The 23,008-nt window shown below is 48.7% G+C and overlaps 1 protein-coding gene across 2 annotated transcripts in view; it reads right to left on the minus strand.

Annotated features, from left to right (window-relative positions):
- Positions 1-23,008, minus strand: part of SMAP2 (small ArfGAP2) — a 41,527-nt gene that overhangs the window by 2,144 nt on the left and 16,375 nt on the right. Inside the window, exons 2-9 of one of the 2 annotated variants that reach the window (XM_077337484.1) lie at positions 14,813-14,946; positions 12,421-12,506; positions 11,230-11,308; positions 9,897-9,977; positions 8,362-8,437; positions 4,096-4,190; positions 2,445-2,610; positions 40-389 (exon numbers count right to left, since the gene is read on the minus strand). In XM_077337484.1, coding sequence (XP_077193599.1) covers positions 40-389; positions 2,445-2,610; positions 4,096-4,190; positions 8,362-8,437; positions 9,897-9,977; positions 11,230-11,308; positions 12,421-12,506; positions 14,813-14,946 — 1,067 coding nt within the window. The remainder of the gene's footprint in view (positions 1-39; positions 390-2,444; positions 2,611-4,095; positions 4,191-8,361; positions 8,438-9,896; positions 9,978-11,229; positions 11,309-12,420; positions 12,507-14,812; positions 14,947-23,008) is intronic. The other variant, XM_077337485.1, reaches the window with a different exon arrangement.

Here is a 23,008-nt window from a genome sequence, read left to right on the forward strand (position 1 = left end):
AAGTAAGACTGCCCCACCCCCCATCAGGGTGCCACTCACCTGAGCGATATTCCACTGCAGCTGCTGAGCTGGCTGCACACCGTACACGGGGGGTGGGACGGGCGCCATGCCAGCCACGTATCCAGCCTGCTGGGTCGCCATCATGCCGTTGGGGACCCCGATGACGGCCGTCTGCATGCCGCCGACGTAGCCCGCTGGGATTGCCATGGGCGTCACCATTCCGGCGGCTCCTGGCTGCGACATCATCCCAACCGGTGGGGCCATCATGCCCCCCATCATGTTGCCGGGTGCTGCCATGCCCGGGAAACCGGGGTATGCTGCAGGGTAGCCCATTTGGGCCGGGGCAATGAACACGGCTCCTGGAAGGAAGGGCAGGACGGGCATTAGGGCTGAAGTAGAGAAGAAATCATGTTTCACTTCCTTTGATCTTCTCCTTTTTTCCTGGAAACTCAAGGGCTCCCCAAATCTAGCTCCACCAAAGCCAGTTCTCTAAGTACTTGGACCATGCTCAATGCAGCCGTGGAGCACATTTTGGGCATTGAAGGGGGATAGTTACAGAGGAGTCATTCTTAAAATGTAATGGTCTCTTTGTCCACTCAACTGGGATTGTCTCCTGATTGTCTACCCAGGGCACAGTTTGGAAAAAGCGGCAGGAAGGGACGGGAAGTGGGGAGAGAAAAATCAGAGATGCCCTGACTGCCACAACCTGATAAATGTCACTAAGGAGATAAATGTCTCCTTAGATACACACTCAAGATTCTCATTTTTGTGCACTGCTTCACGAACCATATAATCCAGAGGCAGCACAGAAGAAAGCCTCAGAAAGTTTCAATAAGTAGTCACACACACATTCGAAAAACTGCACAAAGTCTGCTCTCTGCTGCGTGCTAGAAGCAATTCCCACTCTTTTTCAGTGCCCCCCCCCCCCCAGCTCCATACGTGGCAAACCATGGCTCAACCATCCATCAGCCAGCTTGTCTGGGAGTGGTGGGCTATAAATCAGATTTTTAAAAAATAGCTGGGGTCATCTGGTTTCAGCTGGTAGCTGTGTCAATCTTCAGTAGAACAACTAGAATAGAGCCCAGGAGCACCTAAGGGAATGAGCTTTCGAGAGCCGAAGCTCCTCCACGATGAAGGGAACTTTGACTCTTGAAAATGTATACCTTCAAATTCTTGGTGCCTAAGGTGTTACTGGGCTAGAATCTTACTATCAGTTTGGTGTAGTGGTTAGGAGTGCGGCGGCAGCGATGTCCCTCGGCAAAAGACTATTCCCCCCCCCCCGGCCTCAGTAAAGCGTAGACCAGTCCCCGGTGATAAAAAGGTTGGGAACCACTGATCTAAGGCACATTGTCCAAGCCAACCAATTCACAGCCACCGCCCTGTAACCTGCTCACAAAATGGGCAGAGTGCTGAATGGCTTGTCTCTCCAGCAACATGGGAACCACTGATCTAAGGCAGCTTGTCCCCAACCCCCAGTCCAGAGACCGGTCCCGGTCCGTGGATATGTCAATACTGGGCCACGGCTCCTCCTCATCCTCCTCCCTGGCTGCTGCCTTGGGGGCTGCCCTGCCACTCTGCCGCCGGCTCACCTTTGGTGCTTTCTGGTGGCCGCCATGGCTGGGGCTCCTCCTCAGCGTGGCACTGCGCAGCTACTGCTGGCAGCGCCCCCCAGTGGGCGGCAGGAAGTCAGGGGTGCCGGCGGGAAAGCAAGCGGAGCAGGGGCTCAGGCGGCGAAAGACTACCCCCCCCCCCCGGGCCTCAGTAAAATTGTCAAGCGTTGACTGGTCCCCGATGATAAAAAGGTTACGGACCACTGATCTAAGGCACATTGTCCAAGCCAACCAATTCACAGCCACCGCCCTGTAACCTGCTCAAAATGGGCAGGGTGCTGAATGGCTTGTCTCTCCAGCAACATGGGAGGCAGCAAGAGCACCCAGCCAGCCAGACCTCCAAGGTTAGTAACGGCAGCCAGAGTAGCGTAGTAGCTAGTTCAGACCTTCTGAACTTTTTTACTGCTGAGAAGCCCCTGAAACATTCTCCAGGCTCTGAGAAACCTCAGAAGTGGAGCGATTGTCCTGATTATAGTTGGGAAGCAGGCCATTTAGGGAGGGGGGAGGGAGTCAACATGACCATATGTGGTCATATCATCCAATAAATGTTTAACAAATTTTGAAAACATATACAAAAATGATTAACCCATTCAGAAAACTCTTCCAGAGCTGTCAAGAGACCCTAGGATTTCATGAAACCCTGGTTGCAAAAGGCTGGGCTAGAGTGTTGGACTAGGATCTGGGAACCACAGGGCTGAATTCCCACTCTGCCATGGGCGCCTGCTGAATGACTTCGGGCCAGTCTCACACACTCAGCCTAGCCTACCTCTCAGGGTTGTTGTGAAGATAAAATGCAAGTCACTTTGGGGTCCCCACTGTGGGAAAAAGTGGTACCTTGTGCAGGCATCGGTGGGGTCTGGGAGCTGTATAAGGAGAGGATGGAGTCCTTTGAGAGCTGTTTTTTCCCCGTTTCGTCGCCTTTGCTCCCGGGTTCAGGGAAAAGGTTCAGGTTTTCAGGAACGGATCCCGCGCAGCCGGCTGTGGGCATGGAGCCTACGACCTAAAGAGAGCGGACAAACGTTCCATTTCTGGATGCCAAACGGAAGATGGACAGAGAGAGGGCAGCAGTTACAGAACATCTTCTCCGCCCCTCCTTTGCCGTTCTTACAGCCAACTTGTAAGTAGGCCAGTCATCAAGGGCAACCTGCTGACAAGAAGCTGAGTATGAGCCAGCTCCCAGAAGGTCCCTGGCGTGCCCTTGCTTCTGAGCTGGGATCAGAACCGGAGAAGTACAGTTTGTCCTCACCGTGTGGCATTCCTTCACCCACCTCACCTCAGCCAGCTCTATGCATTCGAGTCCCACTGGAAGAACTGCAACAGGACACGTGCTGGTGGGCAGCTTGCTGCAAACCACTGGCCTAAAACGGCACTGTTTTGACCCTTACCAGCTTGGAGTTGTGATTAAAGTGGCACCTTCTAATTTGGAGAGCCGGGTCTGATTTCCCCGTTCCTAAACATGCAGCTGGCTGGGTGGCCTTGGGCCAGTCAGAGTCCTGTTGGAGCTGTTCTCACAGAGCCATTCTGTCAGAGCTATCCCAGCCTCCCCCCCCCCCCCCAACCTCACAGGGTGTCTGTTGTGGGGAGAGGAAGGGAAGCCGCTTTGAGACTCCTTTGGGTAGTGAAAAGCAGGCTATAAAAACCAACTTTTATTTTTCTTTTCCCCATTACACATGAATGCCCCCCTCCACCAACAGGGAGGGAGGTGGCATGCAGTGTGCATGGGGGAGCGGCTGGGGGCAGCTGTGAGCAGGATGAAAGCCCAACCCTTGGCAAGTCCCTCCCATGTGCTATTCAGCCTCTGTCCCCTAACTGGTGAGGCAGCTCTGCTCAAGGCAGGTCCTGCTAAGAGTGAAGGACAGGAGGGTGCCCAGCTGCTTGCCCACAGCCTTTGTGGTCTGCTGCCCAAGTGAATCGTCCCCTATTTATCTCCACCTGACGGGCAGCTGAACATGAAAGCACTGAGTGCAAGACGCCAGGGGCTCAACTAGGAGTTCATTGTTGAGCCAAGAACAGCTGCACAGAAGTCGAGACCCTAATTCAGGAGAACTCTGGAGAGCCCAAGGCAGATTTGCGGGGAGGGATGGTCTGGGGGGGGGGGCTTTCCCCCTCTTTTACCTGCTATCAGACCTCTATAAGGGCCAGTTGGCAGGGGTTCCTGGGAATTGTAGTCTATGGACATCTGGAGGGCCGCAGTTTGACTACCCCTGTTTTATGGGGTTTTAGCCTTTTATTGTAAACTGCCACGTGCCAGGCTGGTTTTGGGAGTGGCAGTGGATAAATCCAAATATAAATATATAAATAAATAAATAAATAGCGCTGAGCTGTCATTCACACGGTAGAGCCACTCGCATGCGTAAACCAGCCCCTGCTTCAAAGTCCATTGTGTCGAAACGGGCAAGGCTTGGCCATCCTTTAGAAGTGTCAGGGCTGACTCCCCCTCCCCCTCCCCCCAAGCGCAGCAGTGCCGCACCCCCTGCCTTCTCACCTTCCTTTCTGAGCCCATGGAACCGAAAAGGTCCAAGTCCTTCTCTAGACAGCTCGTGGACCTGCCGTTCGGAAGGGTAGTGGAAACAGGAACGTCTGGGAGGGGAGAGGGAGGCATTAGAAGAGGGGCTGCAAAAAGAGGCGGCTGCCTGTATTGGACGCCCCAGACCAGGAAGCAAAGCAGCCCACAACACATCAGCGGGCAGAGCCCAGGTCAACCCACTGCTCCCCCCATCCCTGCACCATTGGCCGGTGCCAATTAAGACTCGCACAAGTCTGGCCTTTTTCTCCACTGAGGAGCTAAAGAGGAGCCCGGCTGCCTGGCAGATACTCAGCCACTCTTGTTGGATTTCGATACACTGAATGCGACGCTCACGCACTTTAAAAACACACCTGCACAGCTGTAGTGAGTCAAAAGGTTGCTTTTAAAGAAGGGGGGAGAGAGGCACTTGGGGGGAAAGTGTTTTTTGCTTTCATTGTTATATTTGGTGCAAGACTGCTGCAAGAGGGAAGACTGCCAGAAGTGTTCTTAAGGCACCATTGATGTGCTCCAAGGTCAAAAGCTTCTCCCTCAGTGGTGGTGGTGGAGGGGAGGTAGTCTTCAGCCTCAGCCAGCTATACTAGCAGCCGGGTGGGTGGGAGGTGGGTTACATGAATCCTCTCAGCCTTTCACTTTTCTCACACGGACCCTTCCCCTGAGCTTTCCCGATCTGCACATTGTACAGCGTAGGCTGAGAGAAACCTCTAAACTTAAGGGGCCTTTAAATCCAGTTTTGCTTCAGAGGCAAAGGAGGACTGTCCTGTGCTTGTCCAATCACACAGCAGGGTGTTCTGCTGCAGAGCTCAGGTTGCAGCCGCAGCTCGGAGAGGAGCAGATCCAGGTAATTTCTGCTGCAGAGCAGAGGAAGCAAATATTCCCCTCTCCAAAAGTATCCATTTCAGCAGCTCCCGCTAGGGAATCCGTTCACTTGCCAGGGCAAGCAAATGCTATGAATCTGACAAGGATGCTGCAAAACAGCATCTTTCACAGCTGCTTCATTAAGAATCAGATGCCAAAAAACCCCCAAACAAAAACCCACTCTGAAAGAATCTGACACAGGACGCCGAGCATCCGCTGCTGAGACCATGGAGCAAGATTCCTGCAAGGATTGCAGGTTCTGGCTTTCAAGGGACAGTCACGGGAGGTGATTGCTGGGTGTGGTGTGTACAAAGCCATTCTAAATGCCCTAGGAGATCTCCCACTGAATGAACTGAGCCGGTGGAGCCACAGTGCTAGAGAGGCAGGACTCAGGATCCTTCAGTCTGCAAATTCTACCTGTCACAGTTTCATACTTCCAACAAGAGAGTGCATTCAGAGAGTCTGAATAAGTCCAGGAGCTAAAATGCAAAGAGCTCAAACCCCCAAACCCTCCTCTGAGATTTTCTACAGGGTTTTAATTTGCTATCAGACCTCTATAAGGGCACTTGTCAAGACCTTGTTCACATGTTACCTGTTCCTATGGTCTTGCCATGAGTCGTGTGATGTTCACATGGTACCTATCTACTATGGTTCTTTCCCTGCCTTGTCATCTTACTGGGCTTTCACTGCCCAGTATTTTTCCACAGGACAGAGGCCTGAGGGGGAGGCAGGCCTGTTTTGCTCCCAGAACATTTTTATTGCTCTGACCTTATATAAACATAGGTTAGGAATGCTCTGTGGTGACTAGGTTCCAGTGCATGATCCCCCATGGGAAACCTCTGAGTCTGATACTTTCTTCAGCGCACATTGTCATATTGGGAGGAGGGGTCTCAGGGAAAACATAAAAGTTAGGCTTGTAAAGCTTGCCCTTAAGCTCTAGCAAGAAAGGACCTTGTGCTCTGTTCGCTACTTTATTCAATAAAGAGATTCTCTTCCACAGCAAGTTTTCTTCTTGAGAGTACAACAGAGATTTCTCCTCCAAGGAAGGGATGTGCCCACCCAAATTTTCCTTCCAACCTCAGCCATGACCCATCCCTGTCCTAGCCATGAAGAACTCCAGAAACTTGATCAAAGAACTAAATTACCTTAGGGCACCAATGTCAAAAAGGTACCTTTACTGATAACAGCGGTATACATGCAATTTCAATAAGTAATATAATATAATATAAGTAATAAAGCTGAAGTTACTTTATTACAACCCGATGCTCTTACATCAGGATACAAATGCACGACTTTGCCCCAAGACTCAGATACCAGATTCTGCCTCCTCTTCCTGGAGGACCCCTCTCCTGTTTTTCTTAAGAACGGTTTTCTTTTGGAGGTGAAAGTTTAGATTAGGACTTTGGTCAATCCAACCTTAGAATCAAGTGCAGATTTTGGGACAGACTGAATGGGAAATGGTGTTTGAAGCTCCTTCACTCAGGTTTTCTGGGAATTAAGGACAATCAGAAACAAAGGACAGGTGACAAAGGATGACAAAGGATCACAAATGGGTCCTCAACGGCTCCCACACAGCCAGCTACTTCCCAGTCTCTACAGAAAATCCTTGCTCGATGAGAAAATGGTCCCAACCACCCCCATCCTGCCCTCTGCTGCTGGCTGGCACGCAACTGCCAACTGCTCATGCTGGCAGGGGCTCATGGGAATTGTAGTCCATGGACTTCTGGAGAGCCACAGTTTGGACACCCCTGCACCCACGCAGTCATCACATACAGCAACATCATCTCGGGAGAGGCCCCTGCTTGGCGTGATGCATGCAATCAAATGCAGGGGACGATGGGGAGAGGCAAGAGAAACAGAGGGCAAGATTCAATGTTCAATGCATTTAACTCATTTCTGCCCATGGCTGCCCTGGCATGGCAAGAGACAGAGCTGCTTCTTCGCTCAGCGAAGGCTTCTCTTCTCCACCCCTTCTCCCAGCCTCACCAAACACCTAGTTTAACACACAAAGTCCCATCCATGCCCAAGTTACACCATTAACCCAATTTTAACTGACTGAAGTATTCCACGGGGTGTGTTTCTCTGCAGTTTCTGTCTTATGTACTGCCTGCACAGCGGTGCGTAGCCGCCGGAGTGACAAAATAAGACTGGCTTCCCGCTGAAAGGGGAACCGAGAGGCTCTTGCTGGCTTCCACAGGAGTGGAACGTTTCTCACAAGCTGCACACAGCCCCCAAAAGGTGACTTCGAGGATGCCTAGTGCCCTTACCATCTATATGGGGCCGCTAGCGACGGGTCTGTCCAAAAAGGCGGAAAGGAAATGGAAGCCCGATAAGGGGCGAGGGACCAGCAGGTCAGACTCTGCAATCCACTCCCTGGGTTCGAAACCCATGGTTCTAGGGGCAGCACCTGATGTTTTGCACGGGCGTGATAGCTAGGCCTTGCTGTCGTGGCCGCCTTCTATAACTGAGGCATGCCCCACGCCCCCCCAGAGACTGCTGCTGCCTGACAGTGTCGTCTGGGAAAGTGGTACCCAAATCCTCGTTGAGGGACCCACAGTACGCTTCCAGGGATCACAAAGGATCCCTTGAAGACAGTCTGCGATCTAACAGCTGCTGCCTGACTTTGTGAAGAGATGCCAGGAACCCCCCAACACTCCGTGCTTCTTTGGATTCCTCCTTGCTGGGAAGAGGCAGAACTAGTTTCTCCCAGCCCCCACCATTTGCTCAGGGTCCCCAGCCCAAAGGAGGCGATATTGGCCTCGGCCAGAACCAGGGCTTTTTCAGTCCTGGGTCCAGCCTGGTGGAATGCGCTCCTGGGAGAGATCAGGGCCCTGCAGGACTTAAACCAGCTCTGCAGGGCCTGCAAGATGGAGCTATTCCACCAGACCTCAAATAATACCCACCAATAAAGGCTGATTTCACCGCTGGAGGAGATCCTTTACCTCCCCTGGTCTGGGGACTTTAGCTGGAGGCTTTAGGAACTCTGCAAATCTATTAACTTCTAACTCTGCATGTTGTTTTAAAGGTCGCTACCCGCCGTGTGTGACATGGAAGGACGGCATAAAAATAAAATTTTATTATTATTATATACTATTCAAAGGATTGGATCACCTTATATTGGCATACAAATTACAGTGCTATCCAGTAATAAAAAATACAACCTTACATTCCTGGTTGTCTTCCTTTTGAATAAATATTCTCCATTTTGGACAGATGCCCCTTCTTCCTCCCCATTCTGGACAGATTCCCCTTCTTATACATTTCCATATTTACTGTGCAGCCCTAGCAGAGATCGCCAATTCCCTGTCCTTCCAGAAACATTTTGGACACCCCCCCCCCCCCCACACACACACACTAAAATGCTCTTACCAAGTCCCAGCAGGTCCATGACTGGCTCAGAAGATTTAGGACTTTTCCTGGCCTGATTGTCATCCTTCTTCTGAGGCTGAGCCAAAAGAAACAAACATGAGAGTTGGAAAAAACATTCTGCGCTTGCTTTGATGTTCACTGAAAGCTGCCTATTGCAGAAGTTAGAGGGTTTTCAAGGCACCTCTGCATTCATGCAAGAGATTCTGGGGCACTCTCCTAGAATGTCATGCAGGTGAACCCCTACACCTCTCATGTGCCCTGTTCAAATTACACTGAACAGACACAGAGTCCATGCACAGCGCACAATGAATCTTTACATGAGCATTGCATAAAGGTCATGGAAAGTGCGATACATGTATAATGGAGCAGACAGCTGAAATCCCAAATTTATCAAGGTACTGCCCCCAGGATTCATTTGCAAAGTGAATGTACCTTGGGACTCTTTGTTACAAGCGGGTACAAGTGCAGGCTGCATGTGTATATTCACTAGAATACGCAAACAGCGCTCCTGTCAGGTAGACACTGGCAACTGCCGTGAATTGCTTGACAAGTCCTAGAACTCCCCTGCGGAGAATTGTCCTCAGGTCGCTCCACTCATTGCGCCCCCCCCCCCCTCGTCTGTTACCATGGTCTGGGCCAGATGGGCTCTGTCTCGTGCCTTCAGGCATTTGGTCTGTTTCCTTCCCTCCTAGAGGTGCTAGCTGTAAACTGTACTATTCTTTGATAAGGGCCATCCTGTGCGAGTTCGGTTTGGGTTTAATTGGGGGAGGGGAGAAGAGATGTGCTTCTATAATTGCTTTTTGATTCCTATGGAGAGCCGGTTTGGTGTAGTGGTTAGGAGTGCGGACTTCTAATCTGGCATGCCAGGTTTGATTCTGCACTCCCCCACATGCAACCAGCTGGGTGATCTTGGGCTCGCCACGGCACTGATAAAACTGTTCTGACCCAGCAGTAATATCAGGGCACTCTCAGCCTCACCCACCTCACAGGGTGTCTGTTGTGGGGCGAGGAATGGGAACGCGACTGTAAGCCACTTTGAGCCTCCTTCGGGTAGAGAAAAGCGGCCTATAAGAATCAACTCTTCTTCTTCTTCTATTACTTTTGCCTTTAGCATCACAGGAGTCCAGTGAGAGTGTTCGTCCCATTCTCTACTAAAATGTACTATTGAGTTCCTGGGACTTTAACATTCCAGACTTTGAGGGAGGAGGAAACAGGGCTGCTCATTTCAACAGTTTCATGTTATAAAAGAAACCCTGCATGCGATCTAACACATTAAGAAGGAAACAGGAAGGGCAGGACCCGAGGGCATCTGTTTTGCTTTCTCCTTCCATCTGATACCATCTGGTCATCCATGCCCTTGTCTGCTGCCTGCCAGGTGCAGCCCTTCCATCTTGCCACACACAACATCTCTAGCAGTTCCTCTGCACTAATCACAAGAGACACTCAGCATTCCCACATCTGGCCCACCCCCTGGTGAAGCCACAGCCAAGAAGTGTGTGTGTGTGTGTGTGTGTGGGGGGGGGGGGGCTCCTTACCATTTTCACCTTCTCAAAGATGATTGGCTCCGGTTTTCTTTCCGAGGCTGCCTCCCTTTTCCATTTGTCGTCCTTTTCTTTCTGTGCACACAATCAAACTTAGCAGTGAGAGGCTGAGGAAACTAGTTGGACGTCACATTTGCGGCTGGCAAGCGGTTTTCTGAGCTGGTGGGAACTGTCCTGTAGCAAGCGCATACAAGTTGGCTTATAGGGAGAAGCTGTCCCCTCGCCCCCCATAAAAATCAAGCAGCCCTGGCCGCCAGGCTGTTTCATCAACACCTAGCAAACAAGCTGGGGCTTATTCCCTTAAACTGGGAAGGGAGTGGACAGAGCATCCGCTTGGCAGGCAGAAGGTCACGGGTTCAGTCCCTGCTGCCTCCAGTTAAAAGGGACCAGGTAGTAGGTGATGTGAAAAAACTCTGCGCAAGACCTCTGGAGAGCCACAACTTGACTGAGGAGACCATTCTGAACTAAACTAACATACAGATTTATTTTTGCACACCCCTTGTGACTGCCAAGGAAACTGAGGTTGCCATGCAGACAATGGGCAAATCACCTCTGTCCATCTGAGAGCCAGTTTGGTGTAGTGGTTAGGAGTGCGGACTTGTGCGGGCATGCCAGGTTCAATTCTGCACTCCCCCACATGCAGCCAGCTGGGTGACCTTGGGCTCACCACGGCACTGATAAAACTGTTCTGACCGAGCAGGAATATCAGGGCTCTCTCAGCCTCACCCACCCCACAGGGTGTCTGTTGTGGGGAGAGGAATGGGAAGGTGACTGTAAGCCGCTTTGAGCCTCGTTCGGGTAGGGAAAAGCAGCATATAAGAACCAACTCTTCTTCTTCTTCTTCTTCTTCTTCTCTTGCCTTGAAAAACCCAGTGGGTTGCTTGGGACCCGAGAGCACACAATGATTACTGCTCGTGACCTGATCAGATCTCAGAAGCGAAGCAGCGTTAGCCCTCGGATGCGAAACCACCAAAGAAAACCAGAGTTGCTGGGCAAAGTTAAGCAAGGGCAGGACACTGCCGTGGGTCTCCTGCATTGAAAACCCCAGGGGGTTGCCATAAGTTAGCACAGGGCTTCACAGCAATTTCCACCACCGAAGAATTAAAGCTGGGGCGGTGGCCGTAGTGTCACTTCCTCAGCAATAAAACAAACATATTTTGCATAAGTTAAGGCCAATCCCCAGGAGGATCTCAGCTAACATGGGTTTGTGTGTGTGAAATAAACCTCCGGCAACAGCTCTCCAAGACTCAGAGCAGAAGAACACCACTGCCTCGTGCATTTCTTAAAGGGGGGTGTGGGGTGGGATTTCGAAACCCTGAAGACCAACCCGTAACACGTTGATGTCCAGACTTCGGTCCATGTATTTCTTCTTTTCGTACTTGTCTCTGATGAAGCCCTCGACCGCTCTGTGTGGGAGTTGGTTAAGGACAAACAAGACAAGGGAACAGGGCACAGTACGGGAGAAGCAACCGCAGAGCCTGAGATACCCTGAGTGATGTTGTGTGTGCCTCCACTTCAGGCTGAAATGCGGCCTTTGCTTTCTGTTGCCCTTGTCTGCAAGCACATGCTGATGACCAGGAGAGGCAAAGCTCAAAGTTAGCCATGACTAAAGAATGAGTACACTGCTTCAGTGCGTGCTGTGTTGTGTACGCCGCTCTCACGCCTGCCTCACAGTGGTTTGGGAGTCAGGGCAGGTGAACAAGATGGTAGGCCTTGTGCCACGTCTCTGCTGGACCAGGAATGCTACAAGCCCATCCCTGCTCAACGGGGCAGCACTGGTCAGAACGGGACCCATTATGGTTCTGCCATAATGTTGCTGACAACAGCAGTTTGCTTTATTCTGCACAGTCCAGGAGGCTATTTTTAGGGTGGCAAGTTTTGAAAGGAAGAAAGGGAACCCCGCTATCCTAGTCACGGCACAGAAGAGGCGAGAAGTGGCAGGTGAACCTCAAGGAGTGACTGTACGGAAAGGAGGTGTGGAAAGGGAGGAAGGGCTCACACAATAGATATTGCCGGGAGTTTCGGGGTAGAAAGAATAAATAATTTTTTAAAAAAAGCAACAGCCTAATCTTGTGCCCCATTAGTCAAAACGAAATACCCCCAAGGCCAATGGGATTGGACCAAGGCAATGTCATAGCAATGGAGAAAACCTATGACTGCCCCAAGAGTTTCAGGATTTGGTCTACCAGGGCACAATTTCAGCTCTCTAGAGAACCCAGAACCCTCCCCATCCCACCTTCTTTTGCATCATAAGCTACTTCAGGTCCCCACTAGGAGAGAGAAGCAGCATATCAATGCTTACATGAATGAATAAGCAAGTTGACCAGAAGATGCTAAACAACAAGTAGAGCCCCATTAAATGAAAACCCTCTGGACATTCACATTTACAGTGTAAAGCATTGTGTTCTGGTGCAGTGGGGAGTGCTCATACAGAGGTTAGCAGAGACAGCCGCCCTCCAAGCAGAGGCACTCAGCATCAGCAGAAGCCACTTCGAGAACAGAAGAAAAGAAAGGATGCTGGTCCGTCTGAGGTCGCCTGAAGTTCTCCGGGAGATAAGCTTCATAGAGGCGGTTTGCTTTGCCGTTTCCCATCTCCTGCATGCACTGGAAGAGGAGCAAAACAACCAGGACTCAGTTTGGTTAAGGACTGAATCCCAGAATACATAGGAAGAGGAACAGACTCATGCCAACTGAGCAGGTATATGGTACAGGTACAGTTGGGCTGTGAGTGCTGAGAGTTTCTAAGGATGCCACATGGATAGGTCAAAAAAGCCAGAGGGGATCAGAGCCCACGGTGAAGCAGGAGTGACTGGCAGTCACTCCTCCGCTGCTTATTCATGGGCAGAAGCAAAAGAAAGGGGGTGGACAGAAAAGGCAGCTAGGAGCACCTGTCTCCTTGGCCTAGGATCCCCCCCAGATGCCTTGGCTCGTCATTGGGGAAGCCTCAAAATTCACAACACAGGGCTAATTTTGACATGCCCTAGTTGGCCAGGCTGCCAGTGGCCACAAGAGGATATCTATATTATAAGAAATGTTCAAGAGATAGAGAGCTTCCAGATCAATGTGTGACATTTCCAGGAAAGCTACAGCAGGGGTAGTCAACCTGTGGTCCTCCAGATGCTCATGGACTACAATTCCGATGAGCTCCTGCCAGCGTTTGCTGGCAGGGGCTCATGGGAATTGTAGTTCATGGACATCTGGAGGACCACAGGTTGACTACACCTGAGCTACAGCACTGACATCTTTTGCTGGCAAAAGAAACCCCCACAACTTGGCAGCGTCAGAGGCAGCAAGTGTGGCCAGGCATGTTGTTGACCATGGCCGCAGGTCAGGCCCCACAGCTCATTTTAATAGACCTGCTGCCTTTCCACAGTGGTCTGCCCAGCCTCAGAATGCCAAAGTTTCCAGGAACCCACGGAGCTTGCTCTGCTCAGACGGAAACAGGAGAAGCTTGGACCTCAAAGACGGCCAATGCACGTGTACACTGACCTATATGAATCACAATTAAATGGCTACTCAGCGATCCGTTTGCAGCCACAGCTGACAGATCAGCAGAAAGTGGCTGCATTTGTGACTTCTAGAGAGCAGCAGCAAAGCACTGTTTATGCTCATCCCAGCAGAGGACCCGCAGCCACCCACTTACTGCAACTTTGCTCTGTTTTCTGGCCTGAACGTCTCACAGAGTATGTGCTTTGCCCTTTAATGAATGGCTGGTGCAGTGTAGTCTGCTTTGACTGCACTGACTCTTAAAACAGTTGGCCTGCTCAAAAGAAGGCAAGACACGACATACACGTAATCCAGGAACAAGCTCAATTCCGACACGTTGATGATTTAGTTAACCCCTCTTGGGAAATGCATCTGGAGCAGAGCTGCTGCATCCTTAATTGAATTTATATACCCCCTCCTGTGTTTTAATGGCTCGTGGAGGTGAACAGCATAGTCAAAACGATACAAAGAACAGAAATATATCAAATAATGCAAGTTATTCTCATTAAAACTTGCCATATATGATAATAAAACATTTAAAGCTATAGGTAGCAGCTGCCTGGTCAATTGATTGGGCTCAGCCAAGGTGAACTCAAGAAAACCCTTTGGGGCCACGAGCATCACTTGCTTTGCATAAAAGCATCGCAGTATGGGTGGTCATGTGGAGAACATTCTGTGATGCATGCAGAATACCTGCATGAGCATGTGTCAGATATTCTGGGCAGACAGCTCAGGCCACCGTCTGCTCTTTCCTCTCTGACACGGCCAAGGTGCCAGAAACCTGTTCCCTGCAAGCCTCATTAGAGACTGGCTGAGCAGACGGCATTATCCCAAATTGCTTCCAGGCCACTCGACAGTGCTGTGAGGAAGCCACTTGAAAATCAGCACAGAAACCGAGGGAGAGGGAGACTGAAGTGCCAAGGGCAGAGCTTAAGAAACAGGGATGCCACATACTGAGGAGGGTGGCAATGGCAGCGGTGGGGAGAAAGAGTGCTTCTCTTGTACGGAAGCACTACTCTGTAACCCAGAGGTAAGGCAGGATACGGATCAAAATAAAGACCTTTCTTAGAAGTATAATATGACCTAGTGTTTGAAAACAGAGGAGACGGTGAAACTGTAAGAACTATTCAGTTTCTGGAAATGGTTTTTTAACTAGGGAGAGAGAAGCAAGCATACATATACCATGCAAACAGGAAACCAGGTTTGGCAGAAGGGAATATGTGGATGAGCTTTTAATTGCAGGAGCCTCCCACCTACTGTCAGGAGAGGTACAGCGGGGTTTACTTTCTCACCTGCTAGGCCCAAGTTTCTCTCCTTAGTATACTAAACAGCAGAAGAGCAAGCCAATCTGAAGGACCCCATACACCCCCACTCCCAAACCTTTCTCTGCCAAGCTGCCCTCAAAACACTCCTCTGCTACTTACCTGTATTTGCTCTTGTGTCCACTGGTCGAGATTGACTGATTTTACTCGGGATATGTGGACCCCCAGGTTCCTGTGGATTCCGGCACAGCGGATGCATATGAAAACACCAATGTTCCATGATGCCCATCTTGGCCCTGGCAGAGAACAAAAACAAGCCATCACAAATGTGCTTTTGAGCATCAGGCTGGCTGGACTGAGAAGCCAAACATACAATGTGATGATGATAAACAGATACATACAAAAGATGGAACACCTAAAACAACAAATCAACACCCTCCAATAACCTTGTATTGTTAGTTGATCCACATAGGGAATCATCACTTCCAATAAAACACGACCTGGGGACTCTAACTGGCCATAGCATACGATTGCACTCCAGTAGTTAACTGGCTAAGCTAGCAAAGTTAATTTGTAGTGTTCCATCTTTTTGTATCTGTCTCTGTATCTGTTTATCATTGTTACATTGTGTATTTTTAGACCTCAGCTGATGAAGATCATGAAACAGAGCCTTAACCGGGAAACTCTGTCCCCGGCTTTTTTACAAGTTCTAACCAGAATAAAAGAAGAAACTTTTCCACCAGTTATCTTGCATGAACTTTATTTCATGTCTGAAACATAGAGCCAACACAAGTTCTTGAATGATTTCAAGCCATTAGATCCTACCTCAAGCTTCTCTGCCTGCTAATACGGCATTTACACTCACTAGACTTATATCTGATATAACCTGCCTCAGAGACAGGCTAAAAATCTAATAAATAAATAGGCCACAACTCACTAGTCCACCAACACCTCTCCTAGCACCCAACAAGTATTCTTAGAAAGTAGGCAGGGCCAGACATGCTTTTAACTGGCTATTGGATATATTTGATTGTGCATGTAAAGTGCACGTACTTTAAAAGTTGCTTCGGCAACAGCTGTTGCCACCGTTATCTTCACTGTGTTACTATGGTGGATGCAAGAAAATATTTTTAAGCAATATGCTCATGTAAAAGGATATCCTCTTAATCAGCGCTTCTGTCTGAAATACCGAAGAATTCTTTATGCATGACCTCACTCCCTGGCATTTTGTAATTGGCCTACCTCCCACGGCAGCCATTTTGTGGCTGCTCCAGTCACTCTGTATCAGAATTCCAAAGCTGCCCACAGACTGAAAGAAGTTGAGGACCCCTTTTCCTGCTAGCCTCCTTTGCCATAACTTTGTATATTGTGGTAAGGTTTATCCCTTACGCTGGTTGCTGAAACTTCTAACTTGACCTTCCATTAGTCGCAAGCATCCCTTCTAAGGAGGAGCTACAATACATTCATTGAACTTGCACAGCACGGTGACCAAGTCCTCAGTTTGAATCTGCTCTCAGTCGTGAGCACAACAGGCAGTTTTTGCAAACAAAAATGTACCCTAGCCCTGTGCAACCTCAAGAGAGGATAAGTCAAACATTGGAAGTCACAGATTTTCATTTTTATTGTTTGCCTGACAGGTAACAAGAAACATCTAAGGGTCCCAAGATTGAAAGAGGTGGCATTGACAAGGGCCAGGGTCTTTTTGGCCCTGGCACCAGCCTAGTGGAATGAGCTCCCAGGAGAGATTAGGGCCCTGTGGGACCAAAGTCTCCCCAGTGTCCACTTGCCAAGGCACCAGACTAGGTAGGTGAGACAACACACCTTACCAAGAATTTCAGGCTGCAGGGGGCACACCTGGATCATGGGGTTCTAAGGCAGGAGAGGAACAGAGGGATGTTGCCATTGCTTTCTTCTTCATAGCAACCCTGGACTTTCTTGGTGGGTTCTCATCCAAGTAACAACTGTGCCCAACCCTGCTTAACTTCCAAGCTCTGTCAAGAACAGGCTTCTTCAGGCTGTTTTTAAAAAAATATATTGATGCATAATGCATTACTCAGAACCGCTTCCCTTTGCTACCTTCCCAGGCTGCAAATTCTGAAGCTTCTGGAAGGCTAAGTCAAAACATGACACGGGAAGTCCTTGACTGAAAGTCTGGAGGCATCATTTAGCCCAGTAACCAATGGGGGAGAAAGAGAAAGAGCCCATGAACAACAGAATGACTCAGGGCCCAATTAGACCATATGTGGGAAGATACGGGAACAGTCCCAATTTTGAAAATGCATACATGCTGAAAAGCAACTTGGGGAAGCTGCCAGACTCCGAGCAGGAATGACATGGGAGGGGGTGGAGAACTGAAGCTGAATCCTACTCAAAGCCATTTGTCTTCTCAGAGAATGCCCCTTAAATGCAGGTTTTTAAAAAGTACCTGAATCTTTACACCTATAAGAAGAGTTGGTTTTTATACCCCACTTTTCTCTACCAGGAGGAGTCTCAAATCAGCTTATGATCAACCTCCCCTTCCTCTCCCCACAACAGACACCCTGTGAGGGAGGTGGGGCTGAGAATGAGAGAACTGCTCTAACAGGACGGTGACTAGCCCAGCAGACTGCATGTGGAGGAACAGAACCAGGCTCTCCAGGTTAGAGATCGCGGCTTTTAACTACAATACCAAGAACGGGCGTGACTGAGGAACGGGATGACAGCTTTGAATGAAAAGATTGAAAATAAGAGGGGCCAGCGATGCCTCCACCAGCCATACTCTCTGTTCCCAAGCACAGATGCTGATTTGGGTTCAGATGCATAGTGAGGCGGCTGTCCACACGTGCTGCATGAAATCTGTGGCCGGAATTAAATTTATTCCAGCAGAGTGATTGGGATTTCCCTCTCTCTAAGGTGAAGCACCGAGGTAGAAGTTTGGGGTGGGGAGGCAAGAGGAGTTGTTGTCAGCATGCTGTTGTCAGGGGAGGAAGCATATTTAAGATGGTGGCTGTCACTGTGCCAGAGCCGATAATACCACTTGCGCCTGATCAAATGACAAAGCTGGATTGAAAGATATACAGCACTTAAGCCAATCCTTTGGTCTAAAGGGAATTTGCATGTGCCCTGGACATAGGAGATACTCTATGCCTCAGCTCATCCCTCCCACCTTATCTATAGCACAGGAATAACAGTGGCCTATTTACAAGGCCGATGAACGTACTATGCTGCCCACTCTGAAGTTAAATAAGACTTGGCAGGGTAGTGGATATATTGTCCCACAGGGATAGTGCAAGAAACCAAAGGGTCATGAGTGCGAGGAAGCATAGCACCTGGCAAGATTTCCTACTAGAGAACAGGATGAACTAGGAGAGAGGAGCAGAGACTTCAATGTGCAAGGTAAAATGTGAGCGCTGGGGAGGGGGGGGCACGGACAGGAGAAGAAATAAGAGAAGAGCTGCCATATAAATAAAACATCAACACCTGTCAGAGTCCCAGCGTCTGCCTACCAACTCCACAGCAAGACCAACTTTAAAAATGCATAAATGAAGCAGCAGCTGTACCGGCAAGTCTTTTTGGCTGTTGAGCAACATTAAAATGCACACGTATCTGGGTCCTTTGATGGGGAGGGGAAGGGTAGGCCACATTTGAGCTGTAGCTTGTATGCAGTGAAAAAGAGAGATCAGCTCTTGCTGGGAAGAGATTATGGATGCATCAAAGCTCCGGAAGTTGCAGATGCTAGCACAAAGTTACGAGCACTGAAGACCAACAGTTCTGAGCAGCTTAGCATGTATGTGCATTGTAACTATGGCTCTGACCTCTGAGGACCTCTGACCCCACACCCAAGGCACAGCAGTGGAGAAGGAAGGGCTCTTTTCTGGACTTTGATGCACCAAGGCTGCCAAACGAGACATAAATGAACTCAGTTGCAGAAGTTCCAAATACACAAAACATTAGAAAGCTAGGGGGTGGAGCCCACAGTGCCATTTTGCTGAAAGCGCAAGAGACCTCATGCATCAGGGGAAGGCCCCACTGTTTGCAAAATGGGTCCACAGGATCCAAGCCAAGGTACAGAAGCCTTCATGTGAACCTCTTCTCCAGTTAGGTTGGCTGTTGGGCGATGAAATCAGGACCACCAGTAACAAAAGATGTCTTCAGCAGATATTGAGAGCAGGTATTTACCAGGCGGCCTTTTGCACTATATCACTAACCTATTTTAAAGGGCTGCTCTCTGTAACTGAGAATACATACGAGGTGAGTCTCCGACTCTCAAAAATGCAAAAGGATTCCATGCAAAGAGATATGAATTATCTGTCAACGTAAACACCATCTTTTCCCCAAACTTGGATAGCAACAACCAAAGGATTTTTCCTTGTGTTTATAGTTCACAGTCCAAAATCTTTGGCCATAGAGCCCTTAAGGTTTTTAGCACCACGGGACTTGTCTGTAAAGAGATACAGACAGAGGCAAGGGCACTAAGCCAAACCATTTGCTTGAAAGCCATGGCTGAAGTTCTAGGTACAATTATTTACAGGTCCATCCATGTCAAGCAAGTTTCTTCATAAATATGCCTGAAACTACATCATATAAGCCAGCATAGTTAAGAGCAGTGGCTTACAATCTGGTGAGCCTGGTTTGATTCCCCACTCCTCCCCAACATGCAGCCAGCTGGGTGACCTTGGGCTCGCCACAGCACTGATAAAGCTGTCCTGACCGAGCAGTAATATCAGGGCTCTCTCAGCCTTACCTCCCTCACAGGGAGGGTGTCTGTTGTGGGGAAAGGAAAGGTGATTGTAAGCCACTGTGAGACTCCTTCGGGTAGTGAAAAGCAGTGTATAAAACCCAACTATCTTTCTTCGTCTAAGAGCAGGACCAGAAGTGAGTGGCTGAAAGTTACAGCATAGGTGCAAGAGGAAGAAGACCATTTGGCTGATATCACTGTCAGCATTTCTCAACTGTGCCCTGACCTGAACGGCTCAGGCTCAGCAACCTTTTCAAAGCTAAGCAGGGTTGGCCATGCTTAATACTGGGAAAGGAAACCACCATGTAAGTCCAGGACCCTACACCCTTGGCCCCCAAGACATTGCCAGGTCTCCAGTCCAGTTCTCCAGTTTTCCATGGCAATCGAGATTCTAAATCAGGGGTAGTCAAACTGCGGCCCTCCAGATGTCTATGGACTACAATTCCCATGAGCTTGTATGCAGTGAAAAAGAGAGATCAGCTCTTGCTGGGAAGAGATTATGGATGCATCAAAGCTCCAGAAGTTGCAGATGCTAGCACAAAGTTACAAGCACTGAAGCCCAACAGTTCTAAAGCCACCAATTAGGCAGTTCACTATTGTCACTTTTGATAATGTTGCTTTGAGGGCTTTGTGGTGAAATGCTGGATAGATGATCTGCTAGTTCCCGAGATGGAGGGGAAACCCAACATAAATGCAGGGCACAGCTGAGGCAAGGAGTGAAAATCACCCCCCCCACACACACACACACACTTTCTCTTCTTTATTTAATTTATATATTTATAATCCACCCCTCACAAACCAGTCATCTCAGGGCGATGAACAACATGTATAAAACAGTAAAACCGTACAAGTCAATGGCACATAATAAAACACATTTCAAACCAATTGAAATTGGCAATGCAATACCATCCAGTTGATTCAACCACAAAGTTGGAGTTTGGGGGGGGTGAAGACTGGCAGGGGAGGGTCATAATAAGTTCCATAAGGTGTTCCGTACATACTGGCTTCAACCATTATGCCTGGTGGAAGAGCTCTGTCTTGCACGCCCGGCAGAACTGAGACAGCTCCTGCAAGGGCCCTGCTGTCCTCCAGAAGTTCATTCCACCAGACAAGGGCCAGGGCTAAAAAGGCCACAGCCTTCGTCAAGACCAGTCATTTTTCTATGGGGCCGGGGACTAGCAGATGGTTGGCTGTAGCTGACTGAAGTGTTTTCCAGGAGATATATTCAGACAGGCAGTCCCTTCGATATGCAGGTACCAGACAGCTTGTAGCCTTAAAAAAAAAAAACCAAACACACAGAGAAAAGGAGAGTAACTCTATGCAGTGCATGGGCAGTCATGCATGATTTTTCAGGAGATCTCTAGAACATAATCTATTTGTATTGAATTCAGTTTTGCTTTTAATTCAGATTTGTATTTAATTACTTACTTTATGACGCATGCTACCATGTTAAAACTGACAATGCCAGTATGAAACAAGCATGAATTAAACAAACGGGTCTGTATTTGGACAGACAATTACAGCTTCAACAGTGCACTGCCACATAATTAGACATGCTTTGACTTTTCACAGTAGTTCAGCAGTGGAATTGGTTGCCTAAGGAGGTGGTGAGCTCCCCCACACTTGTAGTCTCCATGCAGCAGCTAGACAGATACTTATCCTGGAAGGTTGAGGCTGATCATGCACAGAGCAACAGGTTGGACTAAATAGCCTGTACATCCCCTTCCAACTCTATGATTCTATATGAAATGTCACTTTACTTATGGAGGCCATGCTCCCAGACATCTCAAGCATTCGTAATGGCTTGGCAACAAGCAAGAACATTAAGTTGGTTCTGGATATAATTTAAAGTGGCCCATTTTTAGAGCTGAATTATCCATATTGTTTTAAGAACCATGAAGCAGGTCAGTCCAGAAGACAATATAAACAACCAAGCTCCCAAAAGCATTTTGTACTTGCTGTCTAGAAGAGAAATGGTTTTTAAGGTCATCATCAGACTAGATTATAATTGACATTCGAGAAAATATAACTCGCAGCAGTGAGAGGGGAAACTAAGAGGGAATACTCTCTTCAGGATATGTGGGTTACAGATAGCAGAGCATGACCTGTGACCTGGCTGGTCGGAGCCATGGGAGGGTAGAAGAAAACCACTGCTTCTGTCCTGGCCCCTAAAATTCTCATGTCTGTTGCCCTACTGGGAAATCCTGCCCATTTACACTGTAAGCCCTATACACTGTAGAAAATATTTCTCACCAATGGGATCCCAGTGTGACCTACATCACCATTCTGCCCTCCTCCTCATAACAGCAACCCTGTGACGTAGTGGAAGATGAGCATGAGTGACTGGCCCAAGAGCACCCATGGCAGAAGGGAGATCTGAACATGAGACTTAGCCCTACGCTATAACTATTACCCCGGACTGGCATTGAAGCCCATTCTAGGGTGCACAGTTCTTAAAGGGAGCTGTCCAGTCCTGATTAGTCCCCTATCAAAGAGAAATATGCTCAAGAGCAGGGGCAGTCAACCTGTGGTCCTCCAGATGTCCATGGACTACAATTCCCATGAGCCCCTGCCAGCTTTTGCTGGCAAGGGCTCACGGGAATTGTAGTCCATGAACATCTGGAGGACCACAGGTTGACTACCCCTGCTCAAGAGCACAGCCACTTTTCTGGGGCTGTGCATTTCAGGGAAAGATCAGGAGAAGCATTCAATGGTTTATTATAACTAGCGATGGAGGTTGTCTCTTAGTAATTGGTGGACCTAACTTCCCTTATCCAAATCCTCCCCAAAGCCATTTATGCAACAGTGAGTAAAGTAGTACTTCCTCTCCTTTCTGGATCTATTGTCCATCAAGTTCATTGGGTGCCACCAAATTATAGTATTATGGGAATTTTAGACTCAATGGTGCTTGCAAAACTTCTAAAGCTGTAATGTGTTGTGGAAATCTGTACCATCTAACAGATTTATGATGCAAATTTCCACAGAATGGATTCAGTAAGTTTCCACAGACTAGATTCACTTGACAAACCTGAACTCATTTGGAACAACGGCTACCCACAAATGGTCTACTGATCAAAGCATCAGCTAGACAACAGATATGCTCAGAAGTTGAGGACAGAGCCAAGAAGGTCAAGAATGAGGCCCTTCTGAAGAAGCCTGGTTTTCTGAAGAACAGTGCAGCTTGAAGAGCTCACATTTAACAATCTAGCCGGCTTTCTAGTTTGAAGATGAGCAAAGGCAACAACTCAGTTTATTAACATCCTGCAGAAAAAAGTCAAACGTCATCATAATCCCAAAGGCCCAGAAGTATTCAGGTGGTCATGTTTTCTAGGGCAAGCAGGGGAAAAATATCAGCTGCAGTTCAGCCTTCTAGCTGAACATATCCCAGGGGCATTTTGCAACAAGAAGTCACGTAGGCTGTGCAGGAGACTGTTATTACAAGGGCTGCGCAACAAGGTGCCTCTTTAACTGGAAGATGAGTGTCATTTATACATCCCAACTTATATCTCTAATCAGGTGGCTGATGAGCCACAGTGGTCCTTCTGAATTTCAATCTACTGCGACAGCGGACAGAAAATTCTCCACCTATGATGCCAGATAACATCCAACGCCTCACATGGAAGATGTTAGCATCCTCAGTG

This window comes from Paroedura picta, chromosome 5 (genome assembly GCF_049243985.1).
Source record: "Paroedura picta isolate Pp20150507F chromosome 5, Ppicta_v3.0, whole genome shotgun sequence".
In the NCBI taxonomy this organism is placed as follows: Eukaryota; Metazoa; Chordata; class Lepidosauria; order Squamata; family Gekkonidae; genus Paroedura; species Paroedura picta.